This window comes from Plectropomus leopardus, chromosome 6, assembly GCF_008729295.1.
Source record: "Plectropomus leopardus isolate mb chromosome 6, YSFRI_Pleo_2.0, whole genome shotgun sequence".
NCBI lineage: Eukaryota > Metazoa > Chordata > Actinopteri > Perciformes > Serranidae > Plectropomus > Plectropomus leopardus.
In genome coordinates this window covers 32,931,423-32,951,654 of record NC_056468.1, presented here as the reverse complement: position 1 = coordinate 32,951,654, position 20,232 = coordinate 32,931,423, and the positions used below count along the sequence as shown (strand labels likewise).

Below are 20,232 nucleotides of genomic sequence, written 5' to 3'. Positions count from 1 at the left end.
GAAAAAAACTGATGGAGGACATTTTAATACCCATTAAGGCCTTATTTTTTAATTAATAATTCAATGCCTTTAAAGACTTTTTAAGGATCCGTGGGAACCCTGTTAACAGTAAGATATAAAGTAAACATGAATTAAAAGTGATAGCTTTATTTACTTTATTTTTAAAAAACAGATGTTTTAAGGTTTTGCAGTGTGTGGAATGTGCTATATAAATACATTTACCTTGCCTACTGTCATACAGTAAAACAAGTTGCGCAGCTCGGATCATCAGATCATCTCACCATCACATTTGACTTTTTTTTTTTAAACAGCAGACTCTTGACATTTCAGAGACAGCAGCTGGGAGAGATCACGGAGCGCATCACACAGCCATCAGAGCATCAAGCTCTCATCCCTCCCCCTTCACCCCGACGTCACGGCACCAAATACGGACGGCTCCGTTTGTAAATCCTCCACTTGCGCTCTGAGCGGCGGGCTGAGCGCATCCAAGGCTGGAGCGACGCATATGAAACCGGACTGATACTGAACCCAGCGAGGCACGGAGCTTGACTCTTTCTTTTTCTCATGCTCTGTCTTTGCATCCTCTTTCTATTTGATCTACGCATGTCTTATTCAGAGGAAAGTGGACTTTTTTTTTTTTTTTTACTTTTCTCGGAGGACACAGTCAGCTTGATTTGAAATAAACCGAGGTAAGACAATTAGTTTATTCGCGTAAAAAAGTGGGTATTTATGTGTAAAATTAATTTTTAAAAACAAGTGCTTTTTTAAGATAAAAATTGACCCAATGTAGCCAAAGCTCGTTAAGCGCTCATAAGGTCAGTAACTCAAGCGTATCGGAGCGCGCACGTCCTCTCCTCCGTCCTTGTCTCTGTCCAGCCAGCTTTCTCCGCTTTGATGCACTTGGAAACAGAAACTTCTTTGTTCAGGAGTGGTCAGTCATGCGTGTTTTTGCGCAGTCAGCTCCCCCAAGTTTGCATTCAGTGCCATCCATCGCGCAATTTGATGCGCAAAGTTGCCAACAGAAGAAAGCAATCAGAAGTTAAACAGCCCTGACTGTGAACCGTTCATTCTCCATCAGCGCAGGTGGAGTGCAGTGACTGCTACGCGCGCAATGATGGCACAAAATGCACATCCATATAGTCTCTGGTCTTCACCTTCATCCAAAGGCGCAGGTCGTGTTTGTTGTTAGAATTCATATTTGTGCGCCTTTATCAGAGGCGTAGCTACAGTACATGCAGGTCTCTGGGGGCTAAGGGCTGAATCTGAGGGGAGTCTGGGCACAAGCTGAACAACAATACTGAAGAAAAAAACCTTGAAATACACATATTGTGGTTTGTTTTCAATAAAATATCTCTGGACTTTGAATGAGAGTACATTCACTGGTCTCCAACCCTGATCATTTCCATTATGCGACTGGAAGTGGAGGTGCCCAGTGTAGCCTTGAAAAATACAGCATCCATATATTCTGTAATTGGTTATTTTCTTGCATGCAGCAAAGGAAGTTACCTGGAATATCAAACTTGCTCAGGATTCATACGGGAAGTGAACCCATCTTCCACTCCTCCTGTCCAGCTCCTTATATTACGCTGTAATTATGGGTAAAGTTTAAACTGATGCTGCCCGGTGGTGTATTATACTGCTAAGAAAGGTACATTTTTGTGTTGGTATTTGACGAGTTGTGAATGGAGAAAGATTAAAAATAAGAGCGAGACTTTTTCCTGTACATGTAGAATTGTGTAATGCCTATACGCGATGAAAGTGTGTAACATTAAATGCACTTTAAAGTTGCAGTGCAGTTGATGTCAAATGGTGTACGAGTGTTTGTATCAGTCTTAAAATGAGGTAAAAATAAAGTCAAGGCAATTAGATGCAAGAATAAAAGTTAAACGAGCTGCTGCAACAGGCTGCCGCTCGAGCGGTGCAACCTAGCAAAGTTTTCAAGCGTCTTCGGGGAACGGTTTAAATGAGTAGTGGGATAAATGAACAGTTAAAGCTCAGCTCGAAACTCATGTTGTGCCATCATTGGGACATCTGGACAGTGTAATCTACTATAAGCTGCTAATATCAGTAAGACTGAAGTAGCGTTATAACATCATGACATAATGAAGCTGAGAGAGGCTGTTCTTGTCCGTTGTTTTGATTATTTTATTTTTATGATTATTAATGAGCAGGATATTGTATAGTTATTTAAAGAATATAATTTCACAGGGTGGAAAAGGTTTAAATTATGAGGATTTAACTGGTTAAAGTCCCTTCTTATCTCTTTAACCTACACAGCTAAATCTTTAAAAAAAAAAAAAGCAAATTTCAATCTCATAAAGTGCCATATCTGTCATATTTTGCAGAACGTGGTTTATGTGGACCATTCAATTGGTCACATTTTTAACCCTTTAACACCTGGATCGACATTAGCTTTCTTGTAATGAATTCAGGCACCGTTCACTTGCATTTAAACTTTAGAGCTGAGAAAATGGCTGAGAAAATTGGTTTGATTTCTGTCAAAAACACAGAAAAAAACATAATGAGCAACTTGGCAAGAAATGTCCCCCAAACTGTGAAACATGAAGATGAAGGGGAAATGTATAGAAAACTATACTTATGTTTATCTTAATTATTTACTGAAAATATTACAAAAAAGGTGTTTTGTTTGTTTTTTTAAACACCTTTTTGAGGTCTTTTTTTAGGGAAATCTAGCCTTTTTGCTCCAGTTTCAAAGGGTTAAAACAGCTGGTCATCTACCGCATAATGTTGCATAATAAATATTGCAGCAATGTGACGTATGATAAACTGACTGTTTACAGATAATCTTAATCCATATCATATGTGGATTGAGTTCTTACTGAAAACATTTTCCTCAGTGATTACAATACCAGGATTACATGAGCTCTGACATATTGAGCTAAAATGGCTCTTATGCTGCTTGTGACTAATAAAAAATAGGAACACCTTAATCTGGACAGTAGTGCTGAGGTTTCAACGCTTTAAAATTGAGCATGAACAAGGCAAATATGTAAGCTATGAAGCATCTCCTTCATGTGTTATTCATTTCAGGGTGGATAAAACCTCTGAGAGGACCTTTGAACCTTTAATGATTTCTATTAAAACCCTCACACTGACATTCAGAGACAACAAGACCTACCGCACACCACTACAATCATTCTTCTTCTCATCAAACAACTGCTCCTCACTTTAACCGACTGAGGGTGAAAGATGAACAACCGTCAGTGGACTGTGGCAGCAATCGTCTGAATCTTATGAATAAAACATGATTAAGGAGAAAGAATTCGATTTTGAAATATTAGCAAGACTGTGCTGTGTGGGAGAATGTCATTTGATTAAGCTCATTACATGTCGCATTTATACAGAACTAGGGTTTAGTTGGACTAAAAGTAATATAATAAGAGATACTGGTATATTTATCACATTGCCTCTTAGGCGTATGCTTTGCCAGTGACCTAAACACCAAAAATCACCAATTTGACACTTTGCAACTCTCTAAAAATATAAGTTAGGCAAAGCTCAAGCATCTGTAGGCACAGTTACACTAGCTGTAGGGCTGTACCTGAATCAGAATTATGCCAGCTGAATCAGATTTGGATGTTTCAAATTTTGAACAGGCTCCACGGGACTTTCAGTGTGACAGCGGCATTCATGTAATTTAGTGTAAAAAAAAAAAAAAATGGAGCTACCAAAAAGTTGTAAATGTGAAACATTTTTTACCAGCACTAAAAATCAGACAAAAGCAAGGGACTTTGTTGTATTTAGTTGCTGTAAGCTGAATATTCACCACGCAGCTCTGTATCAAAGTAGCGTGAAAATCAAGAGCGCTCAATGCACAGTGAAGTCTGCTGGCCAAAAAAGTCTCCAGCAGTACACAGCACAGCACACTGACTTGCAAAAATAAGCAGAAAAGCAAAACCCAAAAGACGCCTGCTCAACTTGAAGCTATCTCAGTCACCTGAGGGGTCTCCAACTGGTGACTCAAATCTCCGATGCTCAAGGCTCAGCTCTAACTAGTAGACCATTTAAACCCAAAGGAACGTGCAAATTCTTTTCAGTTTTAGAGGGTTTAAAGCTGTTTATAGACAGATGAAGAATTGAATCAAAATTTTTATGCTAAATCAGGAATATGTCAACTGAGACCATCCTTCACCACATGTTCAACACATCTGACATAAAGGCTATAAAGATAAAGACGAACAGAAATGGATTAAATGTGGTATAATACCACATGGGGCATCATTCACAAACAATGCATATGCACAAATCTGTGCATAAACCGTGCGTACCAACGTTTAACACACAAATCAGGATTCACAAATATTTTTTTAACTGAAGTTGTTCGTACTTTGTGACTCTACTCTTAAGAATTTACTGATGCATGTACTTATTTGTGCCCTTCCACCCTCATCTGTTGTTGACGTAATTAAAATATTCGGCTATAAAAACCAGTCTTAGTTGAAAATGGACTACATGAGAATGTAATAAAAAAATAAGCGTTTTGGAATTTATGGTGTACATTTACATGCACAAAATATTCATGTTTTTGCACTTATTCCAAGAAAATTCCCTGAGCATGGCGAAAGAAAATGTATATTCTACTAAAAAAGAACGTCCCCAAAATTCAAAGTTCCCAATCGATGATGGACTTTTTTTGACTGTGCAAACACAGCCTCGCTCTTTCACTCCTCTGTGTTGCTATTTATGACCTGCAATGACTTGGCAGTATATCATTGTTTGTCAGAATAAATGTTTTGCATATTGTATGTATTGTTTCTTGATGGTTGTGCTTGCTGGCTTTATTTGTCCCTTGGGAAAGATAAAGATAACCTTGAACGTTGCATATCCAAAAACCTATTGATATCCAACTCCTGTAATAATGTCTAAAATTAGCTGTGTTTCATCTTCCGACCAGAAATATTGACTCTACTTTTGGGCATGCATCTCTACCCCAGCCTTGCAAACTGTTGCTGTGTTAGTTTGTTAACAACATTTCCATGACAACATAGAGAGCTGATCATAAACAGACAAGAGGTTGTGCGTTGCAAACTGCAGTAAAAACCCAACTGATGTGCATATTCCAATTGTGCTGTCTAAATAAAGCATTTAAATCTGGATAATACCAGCATATCCCACATGTCTTAATTGGAAAATGCTAAATTCAGATCAAGGCCTAATTAGGAACATCCAAAGAGAATATGCTGTTTACACAAACCAGATAAAATTCAGAATATTGTCACACTGGGAACAAGAGTTGAATATTTGTGTGCATGCAAATGTGCTAATTGTTTTTATTAAATCTGCCTGTATAGATGGCTACTCAAACCAATTTTAAATGATAATCATTATTATTGTTACTAAGGGGCAAGATAGGGTATTTTAAAGACTTAGCTCTACCTCAAAACAGGTCTTAAAATATAAAACCTTGCTGGGAGATATTGCAGCCTGTGCCTTCAGAAAGGACAGCACATCTCCAGAAAGCTACGTTTGAACATGTTTGAAGAGAGTGATGAACGCCTTATCAGCTGTTTGCGACTGCCATTGCATTCACGGATGCTCCCTGATAGTCCGGCACTAGTGTGTCAGAGCTTTGATGTGTGTGTAGAACAAACTTCACAGCTTTCTCCATGAAACACCTTCAGGTGTTTTCTTATATAGAGAAATGGAGGCGTGGCAGCGTACTGATTGCAAACCGTGTCAATTTAGAACGATTCTGATTCCCCGACATACGCTCAGTGGTAAGAACAAAAAAATCAGCTGTCTCACACGTCATAAATCTAGAGGAATACAGTCACACAAGTCGCGTTTTAAGGTGGCACAGGGATTCTTCTAACTGTCTGAATGACAGGAGAAAAAGCTGAAGGAGAAAGGAGAAATGTGTCATTTTGGCAACTTTTGCTTGTGTCTGCAGCATTAATTGTTTTTAGGGTATTATTTTTCTGAAGGCCTTTTATTCAGAAGAAAGTCAAAAAGCAGTTTGTAAGTCCACAGCAATATTGTTTAATGTGAATCTAGCCAGGATCCTTTTTCTGGGAATTTCAGATTTCAGTTTCTGAGGTCCTTTTAGATAGTTATTAGATTTTATATTATGTTGCCCACGTGCAGAATTTCCAAGCAAAAACAAAAAAACATCATGAACTCGTGTCCCGAGGATGCAGCGGGCTTGTTTGGAGTTTCAGAGAAAACGGACTGTGATCAACATCTCAGCTGAGTAAACACTTTGAAACCTGGGCAAATTGGCTTGATTTCTTTTTAAAACATGGTAAGAAGGTGATGTTTAACTTTTACCAAAAAAGCAGGAAAAAAAGAGTAAAAAGTACCAAAAAAAATTACACTGATTAAAAAAAAAAAGAAAAAAAAAAGAAAAGAAAAGGATTTGACCTGAATTTTTTTTTAAAAATAAAATCTATAAAATAATTTCATACATGACTATGATAATTATATGTATAGTTTTTGGATGTGTCTCCCTGGCTTTTTAAAAAATAACTGCTTATTTCCTCCAACTTGTGAAACACTTCTTGCCAAGTTACTCATGGCCTTTTTCCCTCATGTTTTCAAAAGAAAGCAAACCAATTTGTTTGAGGTTCAAGGGATTTCCATACTGGTGAAAGCATCTGAATACAACAGTAGAAAAGTGATATCAGTCCAGTTTTAAGGGGTTAAATCAATGCAATTAGATGTCTCAAAAAATACAAAATACACTGAAAGTTACAGGAGCTGTTGCAACAGGCTCCTGCTCGACTGTCATCCCAGCTTCTTAGGCATCTTTCGGGAACAGTTTGATTTATTAATGGAGTGAAATAAACAGTGAGGGTTCTTGTTTAAGGGAAAAACAAAAACTCTCTGAGATCAGGTCACATCTCACATGTGAGATTTCAAAAGACAGCAAAGAGAAAGAGAATCTCACCATGCATGCAGTAAGCTTGTTTGGAGCACCAGAGAAAAATCTCATATATTTTAGCTTATAATTACAGCCATAACTCAGTTTACCTTCACCTCAGCCCGCCTTCAAAAGTAGCTTTAATTATTATACACGGTCTCAGATACAAAACATCCCACGTAGGCCACCAGGACACATCTGCGCCTCTATGAATAAGTGATTAACCCTACAGAGTTGGATGCACTTTAAACAGCTTTCAAAATTTATAAGTATTCAGTTCCTTCAATTAGCCCCCCATGCCTCCCATTAGCTCATCATGTTTTATTCACATTTGTTCAGCTCATTCACACAAAGCGGAGAGCACTAAGCCTAAAGAGCGATTAACCAACTGTGAGGTTCATCACTGTTGGCAATGTCTCGTACTTAGAGGTATTTCTGTTGGCGTCAGGTAGAGTAGAGTTTGTTCAGAAAAGGTAACAGAGAAGCATATAATCTACCCTGAAGGTCGACATGAATGGTAATATATATGCTTTCTTTCAGCTAAATTCCACTATTGTCCTCAAGCACTGCCACATATTCAATCATGATTACATGCAGTTACAATCAGACATAACGAGCATGAGTCATAATCACTACAGCTACATTTATCTCATGCAAATCTCTATAATTGCACAGGTATTAAATAATGCCACAGCTAAAGACTTGTGCACTGTAGAAACAGCCGTTAGAGACAGAGGTGTTATCTTATCATATAACACACTTCATTCAAACTCGAAAGAAACAAAATTCAAACTGTCTTGGTCACTCTTGTAATCTAGTAAGTACGCTATTCCAGCAATCACCAACTTTAGTTTGCTCAAAATAAATCCTTAATTCACAAAGTTAAATGCAAAAAGCATGCCGTTATTCCACATGATCTTTCTCCCAGCCTGATGTTTGCAGTCCTTTATCTTCTCTCCACCACTAGGTGTCACGGTGTATCTGGTGCTCTACATACAATGGGTCTCATTCATGTAATGTTGGTAATTCTGTGAGTAGATTTGCACATAAATCACCTTGGTACTAAAAACCTAAACTCGGAAAACTCGGATTTGATTGTAGACACGTCCGCTATGTTCCTGAATGCCAGTCAGTCATTAACTGATGGCTCGCTCCAGCTAGTCAGCAATTGGCATACATCCCTGCCCATGAATGGCCATATGATGAGGTGAATAGAACTTCGGATGGGTGCATCGTGTCGCCCTAACATGCCACAAACAAAGAAAGAGAGTTGGTGGTCCACCAAACTGGTTCATTTTCCGCACAGCCGCTGTGTCCCAGGCGTAAGAAGCCGACTAGTGCTTTTAGGGTCTGTGTGTGAGCAGGTAGGTTTTTTGGGAGGGGGCTATGTGATGATCTTGGGGCCTGGGAGGCTTCGGGCTTGGTCAGGTTTAGACCAAGAATTTTAGGCAATGTGATGGTCTCACAAATTGCTATACATCCTTACAGCCATTACTGATATTTTTTTCACTGAATCTGTTAATTGTAAGCAGATTCAGTTGCAATTTTGTTTTCAGCCACACTTATTGTTACTGTAAAGCTGTAAATTGCACCAGTATTGTCGTGGACAATATGATATGGCACACCACTAGTTGATAATCAAACTTAGAGCTGCAACAGGTTTAATAAGCAGATTATGACATGAAAGACTGAGTAAAGGACACACACCATCAGCACTTCATCTGGAAATAAAGTAAAGTCTGAAATACATCGAACAACACACATTGTAAGCAACTGTCATCTCAATAAATGCTCTTTTCTATGCTTTATCATGAAAGAACAAAGTGAATGTGTGTGTGGAGAGCTGAGGTTGTGTCTGATTTCCATAAAAGCGCTGGTGATATGATAAATTATGCAAACTGCAACTACGTCATACATGTACTGGAACTAAACTTAGCTGCGCAACTTAATATTTTAGTTATTTTAATGGTAATATTACAAACGGGCCAAATGTGAAATAGGTTTCTCATGGTGAGTTATCTCAAGACTGCAGTTTTTTGGAGTTTTGCAAAGTATTTAAGTGTCTTTTAGCTCATTGTTTGAATTTTACTGTGGACTTTAGTACATACTGTTTTATGGCTTATTTTTACAGTTTAATCAGTGTTATTTCCAGTTGCAGCAGAAAACAGTTTTCAGTGAAAATGCTATAACAAAGTCACGATGCACTACCTGCCCAACATCAACAGCAAAAAACGTTAACTAGAATAACTACCCCAGCAGCACAGACCTTAACAATCGGTACACTTTCAAGGTGGACACCCAAGATGAGTGTCTCCAATTCAGTAGCTGACAAATGTCTCACTTTCTGTTCCTAAATTATGAAGTTTAGTAATGGCCAGAAACGTGTTTTATGCAGAACATTATGGTGTCACAGTGAAGTTGATCTTGGATCTTTTGGATAAAAAATGTTTCACTTCATCCTTATATGACATTAGACGTGTGTAAAGCTTTGTCATAATTAGTGGAGGAATTCTTGAGTTATGGCCATGTATGTAAGGTCACGGTGACCTCTGACCACCAGTATCTAATCTGTCCATTCTTAAGTCCAATTGAACATCTGTGCCAAATTTGAAGAAATTCCCGCAAGGCATTTGCAAAATATGGCATTCATGAGAGTGTAACAGATTCAAGCTCACAATGACCTTGACTTCTGACCTATGACCACCAAAATCTACTCACCAAGTCAAATCAAAATCAAATCACTCATCCTTGGGTCCAAGTGAACATTTGAGTCAAGGTTAAAGAAATTCCTTCAGGGTGTTTTTGAGATATCGCGTTCACAAGAATCAGAAAGATGAAGTCACGTTGACCTTAACTTTTGATCTATGACCCAAAAAATCATTTCATCATTGAGTCCAAGTGAAGGTTTGTACCAAATTTGAAGAAATTCCCTCTAAGGGCTCTTGAGATATCGTGTTCACAACAATGGAACAGACAGACAACCTGAAAACAAAATGCTTTCAGCTATCGTCAGCACAGAAGCATAAAAACTACCAAGTAAATAAAAATGAGAATTTATCAGCTTAGGAGACACAATTGTGTGCAAAGACTTACAATTTATCAGGTTGACACAAACATGACTGCAAATGAGTAGAAATGTCAAACTGCTGAATGTGTGACCAGTTTGCTCGTGTTTGCCAATCCGACCTTATAATATGATAGGATGTCAGTGTGGTGCTTACAGCCGCTGCCCCAAGTGGCAAAAAACAATCTAAATGCAATTTAAACTACAGAATACGTTTCTCTCCACTTGCATGTGTTTCCATGTACTTAATATAACCCAGCTACAAGTATACAGAATACATACTACAGCATTTTGTCATTGGTACCTTGTTTCCATTATTTGATGAATTTATGATAGAAAAATAGTTTTCTGCTTATATTAATGCATAAAAAAGCATTACTTTTCCATTTCAAAGTTTTATTTTTTGCTCAAGAAATCTTTTTCTTTCTTAAGTTTAAAACTAAGTAGAATAAGCAATGAGGTTACAGTCAAAGCAATTTTGAAACTATTATCTAGCCTTCAATACTTTTTTGAAATTGCATAAGAAAGTAAGCTGATTCACCATGAAGTCATCTGCCTATCCTTCATTTTTTAGGTTTAAAATGAGCGAAGGACTTGAGAACAACTCGACTCAACTCTATGACAACTGGACATTTTACAACTCCTCCCTGGAGCCCATCATACCCAGGAACAACATCACATATGTTGGATTTTACCTGCATCAGCCGTCCACAGCAGCCATCTTCATCGTCTCCTACCTGCTCATCTTCCTCGTGTGCATGGTGGGAAATGGAGTGGTGTGTTTCATTGTCCTGCGGAGCAAAAACATGCGGACTGTCACAAACTTGTTTATTTTAAACCTTGCTGTGAGTGATCTCCTGGTTGGGATTTTCTGCATGCCCACAACGCTTCTGGACAACATAATTACAGGTGAGCAGCACAGTAATTTCAAGCTTTCATTGTGTTGTTTTTGTGTCTAACATGTCAAAAAAAGGAATTTTAAGCTAAGCTGGCTGTTCTTTTGTTATCAGTCAGTTAGTTGTTTCAATCATTTCCAGACTGAATATCCCAGCAAGTACTGGATAGATTGTTGCAACATTTTTTACAGGCATTCATGGTCTCCAGAGGGTGAATCTGAAAGAGTTTAATGTCATCAAGTGCCACCAAAGGGCCAGATTTTCCAACATTTACATTAATCTCACAACATGATACCTAAAATCTATAACCCAAATGCAACTACTTTTAGGTGAATTAGACTGAAATTTGGTTGAGACATTCATGGTACTCATAGCGATGAATCCAAATTACATGAGTTAGTCTCAGACTTTTTGTCAAGTGCCGCCAGTAGGGTGACATTTGTGGAATCGAGGAAACGTCTCAAACAACTACTTTTTTACACACTTAAAGAAGTATTTGTCTGCTTGAAAGATGACCCTTCCATAAAACCAGGATCTCCATGCTGTAGAAAATCACAAATACTATCTAAGTTGGTACTAGATGACCAGAGAAAACAGAAGACAGACTGTGGCATTTGCTTTTGCTCAAGAGGTAGAAAACCTACAAATACCAGAATGCACAGCGCCACATCAGACCAATAAAAGCTCCCCCTGGTGGGTGATGTAATGCAAACTCATCAATTTGACCGAATTCTTCAAACATTCAAAGCAAAAAAAAGATACTCAGTAGCAGAATCTTGATTTATATTTAATCAACACTGCTAAATTTAACCATTTGATCTCCATTTCTCAGCCTCGGGGTCATATTTCTGTTGGGTTTGAATGAAGTGTGTTTTATGATGAGTTTATGAGGCAATTAAGGCTCGTCAGTCTAACATCACCGAGAGAAAGCTGAACTCAAAGGGTGTACATTTGTATTTTGTCCCTTAATTAGGGAAACAGGTGTGAGAATAATACTCTTAAACATTTTTGGGGAATTTTTTCGTCTGAAAAGTTGAGAGTTGCTGTTGGAGGGTGGGTGGGGTTGTTAGCGACACACAGTCCTACCATCACATACTGTGTACCATGGTGAAATTTCTGAAAGGTATGAAAGCATGAAATATTACATTCTGTCTAAGCCTAGTATGTAGCATTGCACTTTAACAGCAACTTTGTCTAAAGCCTCATTCCCACTGCACATAAACCCATAAACACCTGCTAACATCTGGCTTTTTAATGCAATGGGAATAGGTATGAGAGGCATTTACACCTGGGTCAAATGACACTGCAGTAGCCACCGTTTTTTATCGAACTGGCATCGATGAGAATACAACACCCAGGTGAACGCGGTAATTTCAGCCTCTTAACTGGCGAGATGCAATGACGCACCGTCACTGGTTACAGTCCGTCTCCTCCCAAGCTGTGCTCAACTGTTATTCTATGTTAGTCTGCACCCTGTTTTAAAGAGAGACTGAATAAATAATTTATACAGGAAGAAAAGAAACCACTAAAAAGTTTTCAAAGACCTCCTGCTGTCTACTGTTAACCTGTCCTGTTGCTGGTCTGTGATGACGCACAGACACACCAACAAAACATCCCACACAAATGCCAGCTGACAGAAAGGCAGACTGATGTGCTGCAGCAGTGTTAACTGGCAGCAGGAATGCAGCCAATTGTCCATATTAAGCAGGTTTACCAATGTTTGAAAAACCTGCGTTCACGCGCTAATTTTGGCAAGATAGGCATGGAAGACGATTTGAAGTACAACTGAGATTTGTGGATGTTGAAGAAAAAGTGGCAAATTCCGGCTTGGATTAATGAAAGGCAAGTTTGAAGAAGCAGAGCTGAGCCTTATGAGCTGTAAATCCTAACAGGACCACTGTGCAGAAAATAAGCCATTTTGATTTTCCTCTACTGCCACCCTCAGGTCTTTTTTCCCCCACTTTTTTGTCCCAATTAGTGTACAGATCTACGGTATGCGGCAAAATAGCATCTCTAATTTTCCTCTAACCAATAATTCTGCCTTTTGCTGCATAATGATACATCACAGCTTTACAGCTTTTCAGCACTGCTAGTCCTGTAAATCCTTTGATTAACCTTGCTCCCTATTCCCCAGCCACTGATATTATTTCATTCTCTGCAGGGCTGCTTTGTTTTTCACTTTAGCATTAATTTGGACTACTAAGAGGTACTTGAAGGCCATCCCATGCCACGCGAACCTTGAGATGATCACTGAATGACAAAATCATGGAATCATTATCTCCATGGCCTGTGATCAGAAGTAGTAAAGGCTCATGGGAGTCGGACAGACTTCCCTCCATGAATGAATAAGACCGGGGCTTTTTCCACATTGTGCTGATTGGACTTGACAGTTGGCTTTGGATGATGCAAATCTCACAGGAGCGATACTCAAGGCGAGTGATAGTGTCTAAGAGTTCAGATTTGTCATGTCAACTACTGTCTGCAGAAGCTGCAATGAATTCCTCTTTTCAGTTTAAAAAAAAAAATGTAAAAAAAATTAAAAAATAACTAGAAAAGTCGGGTAGAGTGCAGATTTCTGCAAGGCTCCCCTGAGCTGATGGCAGCCACTCCAGACAATTCTTGTAATTCCAGCGCGCTGTGTTTCAGAGGTTTCACAGAAACTACAAATACAAGTCTCATCCTTTTTTGATGGGGCTATGGCACATTACACAAGGCAGAGCGATTTCTCCTGTTAACAGGCACTGTATGTGGAATAAAGATAGGATGAACATATTTTAATACATGAGACACAGCCAAAATCTTTTGTCTATGTCGTCCATATCTGGACTTTCAATGGTATTAACTTTCTCTGTAAGCTACAGCACAACTAAATTGAAGATAAATACATATATAACTTAAATAATGAAAAAAAAAATACCTAGCCTACTTACTTATTTATGGTAGAAGGACAAATATCAAGGGAAAATGACAAAATCAGCAAAATCTGCAAGTCTTCAAAATCAGGCAGGCAAAATGCTCAGCCCTCACAGGTGGTATGACGTCCTGCAGAGGGCAGAACAAAACCGGATCGCAGCCATATCGTAGAAAGCTGCGGTTGCTGGTATTGGTCCTCTCAGGTACTTTACGGATCCTTACGGATCTGAAATAAACACCTGCCAAACACCAAATGTGGGTATATTGTCGGTTTGGCAAGTCAATCTCAGAAGGCATTCTGCTACACTGGTGAGTAAATGTTTGTAGCAAAATACTGATTCAATAAAAAACAATGCTGAGTCTCGGAGTGATGCCAACAATTTGGATTGTGTAATTACGTCATGCTGGGATGATGCAGCCCATCACTGTGATGTCAACAAACAGTGGTGGGATGAAGCAGCATGATCCAGGGTGGCAGCATTATTACGTGACGCTGTCCTTCAGCATTTCGTGTGCACACAACCGGTTGTGTCGGGCCACGTCAAGTGATGCCGCCTGTGCACATTGCATGTAGATGCGCCTGGTGTCACCCCGCCATCCACCAGTGTATGATAACGTCCAACTGTCAAGCTGGTTGGACACTGAAGGTAGTTTTTGGCATCACGCTCGTACACTGAAGGCACTGACTGAGCGGCGCTATATGACGAGTTCAGAGTGAGAATAGGCTGTCTCTGCAGCACTAAAATGTCATGCTCTGCTACTCCTAAGCCATTTGTCAGATGCGCGTATGATTAAAAGGTGCTGCAGTACTGACCGTCTTGTGGCAGAGGCAGTGTGTTAGCTCTGCTTCTTTCACAATAAAAGCCCTGCATATAAACACTGCATCACTGCTTATCAGAGCAAACTTATTCACATGCTGAGGCTGTGGAGATGAGCTGTTAATATATTTTAATAATTTTGTTTCAGATTTTGCTCTGGCCTCTTCTTTAAGTTAGTATTCAACCCAACACCTTATTATCTCAATAAAATGCACTGAAACAAATCTATACCCTATGTTACAAAAAAGCTGCAACAAAGGCAAAAACGTGGATTGCAACTACGGTAAGGTTTAATGTTTTCCCCAAAGCCAATTTTGAAAACTTACAGCCCCTAGCCGCCTGTTGAGAGCAGTTAATGATGCTATAAAACAGGTTTTTCAAAAATATGCATCACCACAGCCAGAAGAGGTTTTATAGCATACAGTGATAAATGTGCACACAAAGTAACAGGCTGATTGGTCCATTAGTTTGTGGGATTAGCTTCGGACAGACACACACTCACACAATCAAACAAATGATCCCTTCAGGTATACTCTGGCAAAGATAAAAACCAGACATAATAATTCAGAAGGGTTCCAGTTACATCCCAACTACCTAAGCTCAAAACTATCAGTTTTTCAGAAGATAATAAACTTTTTTAAGAGGGGGTCGATTTGGAACTAAACTGGTGTGGAGGACAAGCTTGAAAATAATATCAAAGTAAACCTCCTCTCTTTTTTTAACCATAAGAATGTCAACTGAATGAAAAATAATTAGCTGTGATTGTGAAGATTGTGTGGATCACCTGAAGTACCTTATTCATCTCCGGAGAGGATTTAAAAATGGGTGCAACAAACAATACACCCATTGCCTCCTGAGAAGTGCAGTAAAAGCAGAGAAATCAGTCATCATTGTGTGAATCAGGAACATGTCATGGAGTTCAGAGATATCCAGCTGGCAGAGTGCTCTGTGTGATTAAATCCTGGCTACAATGACATAACATAGATTTAAATCCTGAAATATCATGGACAGCTTGCAGCTACCAGAAGTCAGCAAGAGTGAAAGCTTATTAACTTTGCATAAGATTACAACATTTAAAATCATGCAAAGTTTCATTAGAAATAATAAAAAAAAAATCTCATTAGCAGAGAACAACATCGGCGAACATCTGCTTCACTGTTTTGTCAGGCTCTCCATTTTTTCATGGAAATTAATTCAGAGGTGTGGAAAGAACTCAGTACGGTGCATAAGTGTGGAAAAAGTAGAGATCCTGCAAGTTTGTTCATATCTGACTTGTTCAGAGTGCAGAGCAAGAAATCTCCACCTCCTGAGCACAAAACAAAATGTTCCTTGGTAGAAAAACATCAATAATGCATACTTTACAATGTGTCTTGAAAGAGACCTTTGAAGAGATGCTTTCTCTGCATCTAGAATTCAGTTGCACTTTGAGGAGACTTATTATTAACTATATTATGTATGAAGGGCGAGAATACAATTCAATTGAAAGTACAACACCTGATTTAATATACATGAAATAACATAAAGGGTGACACTGTTTGGGAAAAAATGTAAATTACTTTTACATTATACATTTATGAATTCATTTTCTGTTCTGTTGCTGATGCATACACATAACCACAGTAAAATGAACAAAATATGACTGATTTCACCATTTTCAGAGCCAATGGGGGGTTACGATGTTTTGTGTTATTAAAACCATAATGGCTTATTCCCATGAGGCACTGGTATGCTACAATGATTTTGAGCCCATTAGATTATGAGGTATTATGTGTGGAAATCTGACATTGGAGGAAACCTCACTTTGTATCATTAACATGTGAATAGCTTAACCCCTGTGGAACATAAATTTTCATGAATTCTGAATAAAAAGTATTTGTAAATGCAATTAGTACCAGTGTTGAATGGCATCACCATTGATATCGTCCTATCGGAAACTTTGCCCATGTGATGATGCTAAAAAATCAGTTTTAGACATTCAACTGTTTGTCATGAATCTAATCAAAAGACACCGTGTGTCTGTTTTATGCCCAACACGGGGATAGAGCTTGTCAGTGCAGAGACTAACAAACAGAAATCAGAAAAGCATTGATCTAGAGAGCACTCAAGCAGTGAGGTTTCAGAACAGCACCGCAGGGCTTCATTAAGACGCCATTTTGAAGAATATTTAATCAAAGTTGATCTGATGTGAATACTTAAAATTCGAGATGATTATATTTGGATGGAAGCTACATGATGATATCCTGATTGTGTTGATTTTTTTCTGTTTATTTACCCCATTGCCTCCTCCCAAAATTCAACAAAACAGATGAAATGAGTTGCAGTGCCTGAAGTGAGCATTTTCAAGTGCTAATTGAAAATAACGAAAATACTTGTGGAACAGACAGCTCCATCCGTTTTCCATTTCTTGTTTGAGAGGGATGCTTTTCCGATTTTAGCTAGTGTGCATCAATATTGATGCACTGTGGACATTTGGACACTGTGTATGCAAACCTGTTGCACCAGCTGTGTGTAAGTTAACACTATAACTTAATTTTGGCATTTGCACCCAACACAATCTCATCCAAACTCGTCACATGCTCTGTCAGTGACCTTCTGCATCCACTTATGATGTTTTAGTTGTCCTTCTGCATTAGCTGTTTACACTCCACACATGGTGGGATGATAGCAGCACGGTCCTTATCTTTACACAACAATGAACTGCGCCCATCACGATGGTTAGGCAAAGGACACAAATTCACAGATGGTTTGGTGCTGGCAAAAGAGGTACATGGTAAGGTGTGGGGAAAAAAACCCATTTCATCTACATGGGAAGTGAACTCTGAATGAAAGTCAGTTGTTTGTGGGTCAATCAAACATCCACACAGCTTTATTATCAGACTAACTGACATTTAGTGTGGACTTTGCATCCTAACTTAAGAGAGAACTTATGCACAGCTGGTGAAACAGGCCGCTGGCCTTGAAGGCCTTTTATAGGTCACATGATGGTATGGCTATGTGCCTGTCGGTAGGAACTGGCTCCCTCGAACATGATGCAGCAGGCGCTTCAAGAGGTGTTATTGCATCACATAACTCAACTAAAAGTTGAGGGGATCATCTGGAAGTTTAAATCCCAAATTGTGGACTATCCTCTGAATTCCTATCGTCACCTCCCAGAAATCCCTCATATGTTGCAGCTCCTACATATAAGGGGCTCGCCTTTCATTTTTGCTCGCATAATATGCCTATATCGCCTTTGACTGAAAATAAGGATGGCTGGTGTGGTGGCTGCAAATATAAATACACCTACTAGTGTTTTGAAAATGGATCTCCATGCTTCTTGAAATGTTAACACAAGAGGAGAAGTTGCATAACACCACTCAATGGAAACACTCACCTCGCAACTGTGTTTTATCAACATTTCAAAAAACATCACTTAAGTTTTGCACAAATCTGCAATGGAGACCTGCCTAGTATGACATTTGACCGCCAAAATCTAATCAGCACATCGTTGAGTCCACTCTAACGTCTGTGCCAAATTTGAATAAATTCTCTCAAGGTGTTCTTGAGATATCGCGCTCACAAAATGAGAATGACGATGTCAAAGTGAATTCGACCTTTGACCACCAAAATCTAATCAATTCAACCTAAGCGTTTGTTTTTGCAAATTTGAAGAAATTCTCTCAAGGCCTTCTTGAGATATTGCATTCACAGCCAGCCAGCCAGACAAGCCAAAAACATTATACCTCCGCCCTCGGCTATCGATAGCTTGGAGGTATGAAAAAAGCATTTACATATTACAAATGTGACTTAAGAAGACCCTTAAACCTTCACCAGTTTGCTATTTACTGCTGTCTGTTGTACAGTAATTTGTTGTTTTTTCCACCCAAGTGTGTTATGTGGTACAACTGAGTGGAGAACTGCATAATTCACTCCAGTTGACTGGAAATCCGCTGAGATGGTAGTACTCCGGTTTGTCCTACAGCTGATCATCCAACCAATCTGAGCAATGAGGGAAGATGGACCTTCCTCCGGGAGGCAAATCAGACACAGGGAGGATCATATACAAAAATTCAACAGCACTATTTTCCTGTGAAGCGAGAGCCTGCTGAAGGCACAGCAGTCAGCGTAACACTTCTTGAATATGAGCAGAGTGGGAGTAAAAGAAAAAGTGCTGCTTGCAGTAAGTAAAATAAAAAGGGGTCAAGTTGAGTCAGGTTTTGCAGAGAGACATGAAAGACTCAGAGAGCAATGGTGACCGACTTTTTTGTGTCACAGAGATGAAAACTGAACTCAGTCAGCTGTAATAAAATGCACACAGTCAATCAGACTACGAGCAGAGTTCATCACCAGTCTACCACCATCCCTTCCAGGGAGCTTTATGATGACAGCCTCATGCTGTGCAGTGCGTTTCCACTGCAGGGAGTGAGACGCTCCGACATGACAACAGACAGGGCCATGAATCACACTATAACAGGACAGTGCTGCTGAGTGTACAGCTCTATACTGCACACCGGTCAGAGGGAGCAGTGTTTTGGAAGGCATTTTCAGTGCCATAAACAATGTGATTTTATAGAAGATTACAAAATCGTCGTGACATGTCTATCAGTGACGTGATATGTCTTTGTGGTTTTTGTTGTTGATCAAAAACCATGATTAGATTTTCAAAATTCTTGTCAGGTTTCTGCCTGTGTGGCTTCAGTGATTCAAGTCCCCCCTTTAACCCTATGAGAGCTCTTTAAAGACTGGACAAATAACAATCTGCCATTGTCTCTCCACAGAAAGCTTTCATCTCATGCAACATTAGGGTGTTAACAGGGAATAATGCTTTAATGGACCATAATGGGTCTTTTGTATCTCCCATCAATGCTTACTGGGCCCTTGCAATTGGCAAAGCACATAAAAGAAACATCTTAACAAGGAGATAAAAGCAACAGTGTCACCCAAAATGTTTATAATGTCGTCAAATTTGCTTTTAAGGCTAATGTGGATAATTGGACTATATTGTTACACTTACAAACTTCTGCTATGTGAAGTACTCATTTGTAAGATTTCAATCAAATAAACTTCCATTAACCCTGTGAAACATTATCAACATTCACTTTTCTTGTGCTGCATTCAGATGCCTTCACAAGTATTTACACCTTCATACCCTGAGCTAATAGCTGCTACACTAAACATCCAGCTAAGCCTGAAATGAATCGTCAAATACTCGTATTGAATAGCTAAATCTAATTCAACTTGCATAATTTCTAGTTCTACACAAGTTGACTTTTATTATAAAGTAATCACATGAAATTCAATGTGTTTTTCAGGTAGCTTTATGCTAACCACAATCATTCATCAAAAATGCATCTACAAAACAAGACAATTGTCATTTCTTGGAATTTTTGATTCAGTGACAATGATTCAGTTTAAAATATTGCAGGGAGCAATGAAAAGAGAAGGAGCAGTAACCATGTTGTGTTAGTGGAAAAGTTGCCGGAGACTGCACACCTCTAATTTAGTAAAGTGCTAAGTGTCCTGCTGTCTGCAGAGGCACGTCGTGTGCAGCATGAAATCAGGTTAGGCTGCTCACAGAATGATGGGAAAGGCCAATTACTTTTTTCTTCAAACAACAAGCTTGTTGTGCTGCCACTGGAACTCTGTGACCTGTAGCATTAAACTGCAATTTCTGTTACAACC

General features: G+C 39.0%; 1 protein-coding gene across 1 annotated transcript in view; it reads left to right on the top strand.

Annotated features, from left to right (window-relative positions):
* Positions 1 to 528: 528 nt before the first annotated feature.
* Positions 529 to 20,232, top strand: part of npffr2a (neuropeptide FF receptor 2a) — a 31,936-nt gene continuing 12,232 nt past the window's right edge. Inside the window, exons 1-2 of the mRNA XM_042488402.1 lie at positions 529 to 689; positions 10,519 to 10,853. Coding sequence (XP_042344336.1) covers positions 10,526 to 10,853 — 328 coding nt within the window. The 5' untranslated portion in view covers positions 529 to 689; positions 10,519 to 10,525. The remainder of the gene's footprint in view (positions 690 to 10,518; positions 10,854 to 20,232) is intronic.